The following is a 10173-nucleotide window of genomic DNA, read 5'->3' as shown; positions in this document are numbered from 1 at the left end:
GAACCGTAAAAAAGCTCAGGTCCAACCTCAGTGTTGTAGAGAGGGAACCATGTGAGCAGCTTTAGAGGAAAAGGAGGAATACATGTGAGATAATTGAAGACAAAATGATTACAGCATGATTCGGAAAGTTGTATTCTTTTTTCTACAGAAAGAAATCCATAAGAAAAGTCCTTAGTTTTTACCCGAGTTAGAACAAAGCACAACCTTTTGGGGGGTTTTCCCTTTCCTGTTGTGTGTTATATTGGTTGTGTAATGCATGTAAATGGTCTGCAAAGGCTACAATCCCAAAGTTCCCCACATCCCCCCCCTGCCTGAAACGCATCCATTGGACTCCTTTGTTTACTTCCTAAACATAGTGACATCCCTATGTAACACTCGCACTTCTATTGGCTAGCGCTCCAACACATTGTACGTGATAGGCTCAGGGGAGGGACATCTCTAAGTGGCTGACCAATCACAACAGAGCCGGCCAGCTAACCAATCAGAGCAGACTGGGCTCTGGTTTCAGACAGAGGGTGAAAAGAGGTGCTGCAGCACAGGCAGTATGAGAAAAATAAGGGGCTTTTTGGACATTAAAGCATGGAGACATGTCACAGTAAAAGCGCAAATTACAATTAGGAAACCTGAGAAATAAAACATATTTATTTTTGGTGAACCAACAGAAACCCTGTGTATCCCTTTGTTTTATTAAAAAAAACAATTAGTTAGACACATTAGTCTTTCATAGATTTCATTGGCCTAGTTCCCACACCTCCTGCATTGGTGGTTGTGGTAGCCCTTAGCTCTGGTTCCCCTGCTGTTGGGTTCAATGTGAGGTCAAATCACTTTCTGCTTCAATCAAAAATTCACATCTATTCTTATAGTAACACACACACATAGACACACACATACACACAAATACAGACACAGTGTGGGTTCTTTAAGCACTATAGAGTTTGGCTGTGTTACACCCCCTGTCACCAGCACTACGAGCCTGGCGGAGAGCTATTGATTGGCCCTGACAGAACCAATTACATTCAGTGACAGATAGAGACATGGAGCTGTCCGCAGGGAGGAGGCTACACGAGCGCAGGAGAGACAGAAACCCAAATCGAAAGACAAAGGACAATAGAATATAAATATCCATATTTATCTATGAGCTGCTTCAACATATGCTTTTCTTCACTGAAGATGTTTCCCTTTTGGACCATTTTTTTTCAAACTTGTATCACCAAGTTATTTGAGCCACGGCTGGGTTTAAGATATTTCAACATTAGGCCCAATGCAATTACTGAGTTTTACTATTGATACCAAAACATTACTTTTCTCCACAACTGATTTGAAGGACTTCTTGTTTTAATGTTTTAAAATGGTATCTCCCACATTTTTAGGGCGTATGACTACCAGCGTGTGCCCGCCTCCTTGTCTCCTCTGCCCCTGGGACCCAGTCTGGCCAAGCGATCGCGCTCCTCCTCCCACTCCTCTGGGCACAGACGCAGTCGAGACAGAAACCACTCCAAAAGCTCCAGAGCCCAATCCTCTAATTCAACCACATCCAAGTGTGAGTAATATGAATGGAACAAGTCACGAAAAAGGTTGCACTAGAAGCTGCAGATTTACAATGTTTGTCTAAAACTCTAATGAGGGGAATGCCTGTCTGTATGAAGAATGAAATGTCAACCTCAGATGAATACTTTTGTATACCCATCCCTCAAGTATAAAGCAATTGCAGGCAAAGTATGCTGTGTGTAGTACTTAGAGCACACACTGAGTATTGAAGTTCAGTTTTTAAAAAACATTTCTGTGATGTTCCTGATGAGAGAAACATCGCAGTGTAGAAAAATTATTGTAATCAAACCCCTTTTTATGAAATCTAAATCTGATCCTTAGAAATGGGATAGTTAATTATGCTCATGCTGCCCTACTATTTCATAAAATCTAAATAATGCCACATGCCACATTTTAATATATGATGCCCCATAACCCAATATGTCTAACTTTAAAGGTCTCCCTGAGAGATGTCCTGCTTGTGTAATTTCTTAACGTCCTTTACGTTTTCCCTCTCTTCATCCCTGCAGTGGGCATGGAGGAGTTGCAGGTGATTAAAAAGGAGCTGACTCTGATAAAGACACAGATCGATGGGCTGCTTGACAGTCTTGACAGGATGGACACACAGAGGAATGACCACAAAGGTGAGACACTCATTCACAAAGACAGTGGAGGCAGGTAGGTGCGAGATCGAATGATAGATAATCTATTCGCACATCAAAAACATTTTAAGGCGGACTCATGCAATCGGCTACTTTCACATTTTTGCTTGATTATCTCCAACAGTCACAACCCCAATCAAAATGATTTAGGATCTGTGCCGCAGGGGAAACTGGGGAATAAGGAATTCACTGCACCACCAGAGCCACTCCTTTTTTACCTGACCAATCAATTATTTTTACTCCCGTCAGGTTTTCTTTTTAAAAACGGAATAAAGGCTGATAGGAACTGGAGTGCGTTGTCTGGAGTTAATGCTGTGAGCGAATTCTCGAATATGCTGGACAAACAGTGTGGTGGAAGGAACTGGTGAAGCTTCAGAAAACAGACACATACCATGAATTGGAAAAACAGCAGCTCAGTGTGCATGAAAAGAGCTTCTGCTGTCCTCATGTGGACATTAGAAGCCAATACAGTTTCCGCACCTGCCAAAAACACTAACAACCAGGGAAGGAACAAGGCAGAGCTTTATTATCCTTCCTAAGAAAATTGGTTTTTCTGGAATCTTAATTAAACTGATCGTAAACTAAAGCAAAGTTAACGCTTTTAATTTATAGTCCACCCTCCACTGAGCACTATATCCACAATCACTGCTGCATGCTCTTGTACAAAAAAAGAACCTTAACCTTGAGTCATTATCATAACATCAGGCTGAATAAATAAACAGACAGTAAACTCAAATGAGAATGTGTCCTGGGGCTAATTGAACTGACGGTGCAGACCTTCAGGGAAGTATGTGTGTTCTTCCTACTTTGAATGACCTTGGGCGTGTGATAGCTCTCATCTTCATAGCCTATTAATTTATCTCGGGCTCGACTTGATTCCCCTGTCTGTCACTATCTAGCTCTGCTGTCTCTCACTTCTCTCCTGGTATCTCCTTGTTTGTCCTTCCTCTTGTCACTCCCTCTATTAGATTCTGCCTGTCATCTCGTACAAAGTCAGTGGGATGTGCGCAGGTTTTTGTATTCGACCCACAGAACACATGTATTTTCTTTATCCTCCAAAGAGCTCAACACCTAAACTCCATGTGTGTGTTTATTCCTGTGTGTTAGGGTCTCCCCTGAGAGAGGACAGTCCAGCTGGCTCACCATACGCTCTGTCTGCCAGCAGCCCCGAGCACTCCCTCTCCTCCCTCTCTCCGCCCAGCTCTCGCCATCGAATCCACCGAGAGAAACCCGACCAGAGGGAGCTCGATGATGACCACCACACGGTAAATGCACCTGAAGGCTGTGCGCACTGGTTCCTTCCCTAGTGCGTTACAGCATGATTTTAGTTACTCAGAATCAGAATCAGAAACTAGTTTATTGCCAGCTAGGTTTACACATACCAGTAATTTGCCTTGGTGTATATGGTGCATGCATAAACACAGTTAAAGAAGATACATTATAAAAATCTAAAACAAAACTTATTTTAAAAAACCATTAAAAAAATATTATAACATTAGAATAGATAAATATTTATATGAAATATAGATATAATTGGTTACTGGTGATATTCATGACAAAGGTCAAAGTGGAGCTGCACTTTTGTTTACTTTGTTTTAGGGCAGAATGTCTGTGGGTTCATATTTTGTGGCTATATTCTTTTTTTTATTTAGGACAATAATACACAACAACTCAGGCTCCCACTGAAATTGAAAAAGATCTTGAGACCAGATATTCATTTTAAATTAATTACTATTACATTATTTTAAGCTTTCCCATTAACAATGTCAAAGAGATGTGAGGAGATGAATCTACTCATGAGGCTCTGCTGTGGTGAAATCAATTAATGCTTGCTCCATTAAAGAATACTTAGTCATTGTGAGATTGCAGTACAATGAAACGTCCCTTTGTTTTGTCTCTCACTGTCCCGTCTTTGTCTACCTGTCTGTCACAGATGAGCAACCACAGCTCTGACCTTGAGGAGGAAATATGAGGGAGGAACATGAGAAGACACAGAAGACATGGATTAAGTGCCAAACATGGAGGAAGAGAACAACAACGCCCAAGCAAACGCTCATATCAGAGGCTCAACTCCCTTCCAACAGGGTGTACATATCAGACAACACAATACATTTAATTGCATCATAGCAGCTTGGTTTCTTTTACTTTTGAGAAAAACTAAAGCGCTGACAGAGTTGACTAATACAAACTGAGTACATGCACTGATTCACTAGTATGTAAGGACAGTGTGTATTTCACTTTGTATGCTCTAGCAGCAGCAGGCATTTCTAATAATTTGTATAAGAGGGTTTGCACCAACACATATTCCAGTATTAATCCAAATAATACAGTGTTACTCCAAATGAGACAATAGGGTTTTTCTGATTAAAACTTTGTTTAAGCAGCTTACCACCTTCGTTTAAACCAGGCAGCTTTCCATTATCAGACTGTACATACAAAAAGCATTATGTTTCTGTTAGAGGTACTACAATGGTTCTGCTGTTTCACCAGTTTCTCCCAAAAACGGATTTCTTACATCTTGAATTAGCTGGAATACAAACAATATAGAACCCGAAATATGAATGCAGCACAGAGGTTATAAACCATGTAAAAAGATTACATTATTATGATTTTCAGAATGATGGGTATATCTAGAAAATGTTGTGCATGTACTGAGAAATGAAAAGCTCTTCTGTGATGTAAAAGCAAAAGAAAACACTGTCAAATTTGATATTTCAAGAGTGCTTTTTGTTAATGCTAACCCTTTTTCTCTTTGTTGTATTCTTCTGAGAAATCAGAATTGAACTAGTCAAAGTAAATCACAGTAATACTTGAGGGATGATCAAACTGATCATGCAGGAGAGAAACTGGTTGCTTTCTGGTTAAGAGTATCAGAATACATACTTCTGTAAACCAATGTCTTTTGTGTACTTCAAACTTATTAGATGAGTATTACAACTATTTTCCACCATGTATTTGGCACTTTTAAGACATGCAAAGGCCCAGGTCTGTGTCTAATATTGTGTATTATTGTAAACTTTAATGTAATTGTTGAACCGTCTGATTTTATTCTTGTTTTAGGACTCCTCATGTTTTTTTTAAAGGAAAACAATCATGTTATTCTTATGGTGTTACATGTTTTTGTTTGCATTCTTAAGATAAGCCAAGTGAAAATACTCATTGTCACGGTAGTAAAAGTATTTTCATATTGAGTATAAGTACAGTAGATGGGAGTGTGTTTTTATTCTGATGAACCAAGGGCGACACATAGTAAAAAAGGGATGGAGAAACAAACAAAATCAAAACAAAGTTTTCTTTAATTGGTCATTATTTACATAAAAAAATGCTGAAAGCTTCAAAATGTGACCGCTAAAAGTGTGCAACTAATCCAAATTGTAAAAGTAATTCGAAAGAATTGATTCTATACTATATTCCACACTAAACAGAGGAAAGCTGGTGTGTGTTGTATTGAAGGCTGCTGATGGTATAACATATGGTTTATGGCATTTTTCTTTTCGAAAATATTGAACAATCCTCCCAGTATAGGCTATAGGCTACTCTCTTTAACAGCACATGAGATCCTGCTATAAGATACATAATAAAACTAAAATAAATATTCAAATCAGATCAGGAAAATAAGTTTGAATTAGGTTCCAAGTTAATTGTTAAGACTAATATAAGCTACTGATGTAAAACTTAGCCTATGTTCAATTTGCTGATGAAGCCCATTGGCTATGGTAGAAATGCGTCTCAATAGTAAATACTTTCAGTTCTGGATATTACCTCACAACTGTAGGCCTACTATACAAATCCGGTATATGCGCATGTCGCAGGACTAATAAATCAAACCTGGCTGCCTGCGAAGTGAAGCTTGGAACCTACCTGTCTGCCCACCTGCGCGCGACCTGCCCGTGCACTCATGCGCGTCACCGGAGTCTAGCACAGGCTGGTAGCTTAACAGCAGTGAGTAGCCTTCTAACATTAGCCATGTTGTTTACGTTCACTCCAAAGTCTAAACTGTGTACGTTACTGATATAGTTCTGGGAAACGGCTTTGAAGGGAGTTCCTGAAGGGACGTTGTGTCAGTGTAGTTTTCTGTTAATTTCTCGCTTTAGCGTCTTTTGGAGCTATTGCGGCTATATCATTTCAAAAGAGTTGGCAACATGTTATTATTACAAATCTTACCGACTATAGACTTTCAAACAGTCTTATCTTTGGATTAAAATCATTGACTATTCCACAACTCGGTTCATTGAATTACAGGAAGTGGTTTCAAAGCAGAACTATTTCATGAGTCTCATTTCTTCTTCTTTTTAACAGAGCTTCAGAGAGAGGAGTACACAGCTGTTAGGGAATTCACTAGTGGAATTCAACCAGGAAGTTGAAGGTTGTGTTTTCAGGGTTTATTAACCTAGCAGTCAAACATCAATGTTAAGAAATAAAAATACTATGTTTCTTTGAATTCCAGTAGCTGTGCTTGTCTGCATTTACTTCGCCCTCTGAGCATTTGGATCATCCATTTCCACTTAGTTCAAAGTGCTGAAAGCAAAGTGTGACAAAAAGAGCTCTTGCACAACCAGTCGTCTGTTGACAAAAAGATAAGCACACGAGTACGGAATGTCATGCCGAAAAGGACAGGGTGCAGAACTGCATGAAGGCAATGTGACAAACATCTGATGCCTTTTAATTTACCATAAAATTACAATTTGGTTGACTAAAACTGCTGTGCTAGTTTGGATTTCATTCATCAGTGCACATGAGTGTGTCCAGGCTGCAGCAACTCAAGGGTCATATTTTTCCTGAAAATAAGGTAAGCACAAAACAAACTTTAATAAAATACAATTCAATTGATTATAAGATTATAATTCATGTGTTGTATTGTTTTGTGTACTTTATTTTATAGCCCAATAGGAGCAGTCAATAGTTGAGTCACTGAAATAATTCTAACATTTAAGAAGATTTTATTCAATTTTGCCATAAAAATATGATATGAAGAGTTTGTATTTATCAGTCGGATGGCATATTTAATATTTAGCTATTAAAGGGATATTCATGTATTGTGATTTCACTATCCTAAGGACTTATAAATATGAAATCACAGTCCATGTCTCTTCAAGAAACTATTAGAAAAATATTTGTGGAATTATTAATATTGTTGTTTAATTTGATTTCTTCAGATTGAATCATATATGTTTTACTTATTGTTCTGTAGATCACAGCAATGGCAGCCCCTAGTCCTCTGAGCACCCATGTGCTGAACACAGCGATGGGTGTCCCTGGCTCAAACATGGCCCTCAATCTCTATCGACAAGACCCCACCACTAATACCTGGAGTTTGCTGACCTCTGGGTAAAAAACGACAGCCGCAATCAAAATAGCTCATAAAGTCACAAATTATGATCGCAGGAACATCTAAAACAACACTTGACAATGTGTATTGTCATTCATAGGTCTACAATACTATTTTGTCTCAACAGGACCACTAATGCTGAAGGACGCTGCCCTGGACTCATTACAAAAGAAATGTTTATTGCTGGTGTGTATAGATTGCATTTTGAGACGGCTCTGTACTGGGAGAGTATGGGAGAGACCTGTTTTTACCCGTATGTTGAGGTGAGGAAAAAGCTTCCATTCCTAGTTGTTGTGCTCCTTTGTTTGCTTGTTATGGTACTATATTTGTGTTACTTAATCAGTTATTTTGTATCCTCCTTTAACATTTCACATGCATGTTACCAATCCTGTAAATCTTTTACTTGTAATTGTTGATCTCTTTCATGTTTGGTGTTTTGTTGCAGATTGTCTTCACTATAATTGACCCAGGCCAAAAGTACCATGTCCCTCTGCTGCTGAGTCGTTTCTCCTATAGTACGTACAGAGGGAGCTAGAGATAAACTGTGATCAACCTCCTGAGGCTTCCTACCTATCAGCTGTCTAAAGGATCACGCAGAGGCCACTCCACCAAAAACAATCATCCCAGCACCAGCTGAACTGTCACAGAGCGACAAGACACTGCTCAATTTGAATGATCTTAATGATGAATCATGATCAGCATAACTAAACTAAAGGACCATATACTCAGGAATCATGAGAACTATGGTTACAGTGATCGTGAGTCATGGTCACTGTAATTATTAGGGTACCGATTTAACACCTATTTTAAAATGTTATTGTAACATAGGCCTACCACATTTTATTAAAACAATAAAAAAGATGTCTTGTAAAATGTGTTTTTTGATAGATATATATATCTATAGATATCTATAGATCTATATATATATATAGATATAGATCTATAGATATCTATAGATCTATATCTAGATATATCTATAGATATATCTAGATATATATATATATCTATATTAGGGCCGGGACGCGATTAAAAAAATTAATCTAATTAATTACAGGCTTTGTAATTAATTAATCGCAATTAATCGCATTTTTAATCGCATATAAATATTTGACCTGAGAACAGTGAGAAGCAATTTTTTTCACATGGATTTTAGTATACCATTGAATAATGACTGAATACATAAGCTTAAGCAACAAAACATTNTTATTTAAATGTCAATGAAGTAATGTTTAATAGAAAATATAATGCCCTATATAACATGTATTTTTCATTCTCATTTTGTTCAAAGAATGACATACGGACAATAGGGCATTATATTTTCTATTAAACATTACTTCATTGACATTTAAATAATTTATTTAGCTATCTATGACAATAATTCCTAGAAATAATAATTAATTATATAACTTAGGTCTAGATAAGTGGAAGAAAACTGAAGGATGGATAAACCAATTTAATAATTAATTAATTAATTTTTTGATAAAACTTGCATTTACCCATTATGAGAAAATGTGCCTCCTAGCTACTGAAGCCGCAGAAGCGACAATTTTTGCTTTGGGTCTCATAGTTCTGGCTGAATCTCCACAAAAAACAATTGAACAGCTATAACCATGTATAACATATCCCAACAGGATTCAGTCACATACACACAAATATATATCTAATGTGAGTGTCTACTGCAGGAATACAAACATATATGTAACATTTCAAGACTATGGCAATATCTTGGACTTTTTATGGGGGAATTGAATTGAGTGCTTTCCAGATCTGCAGATAACAACAGTTTGAATATTCTCTCAATCTAGTCACAATCTGTATAAATCTGGATGGAGGACAGTCTGAGCACAGCCCAAATGGTTTCTGCGCAGCCATGAGAGAACAGTTCTCCTGCTGTAATACGTCAGCCGCCAACAACAGGGAGGCAAGCTGTCAGCTCCAAGGACTTGGAGTCGGACGGTAATGTGGATTTACTGATAGAGCTGTTAGCCAGTCTGAAGCAGCCCGACTTCCTGAAAAGTTTGCCATATTGTTTTCTGTTTGGTTATTTTTCTCTAAAGCCTTTTTACTTGATACTGTGTACTTTGCACATCCAGAGTAGACACAGTCATACGCATCACAATGTCACATAAGGATGAAGTATATTAGGCCCTTCTTAAGTGTGAGATAAGAGGATTTGAGCATTGTCCATGTGGGGAGACACAGAGACCAAAGACTTAGGGGAGTTTAAAGTCTTTTAGAGCTGTTTGCGGGGGCAGATAGACAATGTGTTGTTATACCGGCTTTGAAGTGTCATCTGAGAATGGAAGCTCAGACATGGAGAGACTGTAGACGAGTGAGGATTACAGAAAAGTGTGTGAGTGTGTGTGAGAAGAGAGTGTTTGTCTCTATGGATTAGACCCCACACGGAAAGCAGCTTTGTCAGCTGGGGCTGTTATCTGTGTGTTAAAAGACACTTTTCTATCGTGTTCGCACAAGAGGACAGTAGAAAAAAAAGGAGTAATTTCTCCTTTTCCCACGTACTGTTATTCCACAAAACAACAAAAACGGAAACAAAAAGACACACTCACAACCACACACAATCCCCACACACTCACACCCAGAGGCAAACACAGAAAATATACACACATACCCAAACATATCCACCCCCCCCCCACA

At 38.4% G+C, this 10173-nt stretch overlaps 1 protein-coding gene across 5 annotated transcripts; it reads left to right on the top strand.

Moving 5' to 3' along the window:
* The first annotated feature begins 1374 nt into the window (after positions 1–1374).
* uraha (urate (5-hydroxyiso-) hydrolase a) lies at positions 1375–8377 on the top strand. Of its 5 annotated transcripts, XM_010793786.1 has the most exons (8): positions 1375–1540; positions 2058–2171; positions 3297–3454; positions 4123–6131; positions 6901–6978; positions 7381–7517; positions 7646–7781; positions 7964–8377. In XM_010793786.1, the coding sequence occupies exons 5-8, from the start codon at positions 6925–6927 to the stop codon at positions 8051–8053; spliced, it is 417 nt and encodes a 138-aa protein (XP_010792088.1). In that variant the 5' UTR covers positions 1375–1540; positions 2058–2171; positions 3297–3454; positions 4123–6131; positions 6901–6924; the 3' UTR covers positions 8054–8377. The 5 variants fall into 5 exon arrangements, with proteins under 5 accessions (XP_010792088.1, XP_010792089.1, XP_010792090.1 ...); XM_010793787.1 differs by having other exon boundaries at positions 3355–3454; positions 4123–6978; XM_010793788.1 differs by lacking the exon at positions 6901–6978.
* The last annotated feature ends 1796 nt before the right edge of the window (positions 8378–10173 follow it).

Source organism: Notothenia coriiceps, unplaced genomic scaffold (assembly GCF_000735185.1).
Source record: "Notothenia coriiceps isolate Sejong01 unplaced genomic scaffold, NC01 NC01_scaffold00037244, whole genome shotgun sequence".
NCBI lineage: Eukaryota > Metazoa > Chordata > Actinopteri > Perciformes > Nototheniidae > Notothenia > Notothenia coriiceps.
Note: the sequence above shows the minus strand (reverse complement) of the source record. Positions and strands in the feature narration are given on the sequence as shown.

Bases quoted from the DNA above. Each gene is read 5' to 3' on its own strand.
- uraha (XM_010793787.1), top strand. From the start codon at position 6,925: ATGAGTGTGTCCAGGCTGCAGCAACTCAAGGGTCATATTTTTCCTGAA. The intron at 6,979-7,380 runs GTAAGCACAAAA...ATTGTTCTGTAG, and splicing joins ATATTTTTCCTGAAAATAAG to ATCACAGCAATGGCAGCCCC. The intron at 7,782-7,963 runs GTGAGGAAAAAG...GTTTTGTTGCAG, and splicing joins GTTTTTACCCGTATGTTGAG to ATTGTCTTCACTATAATTGA.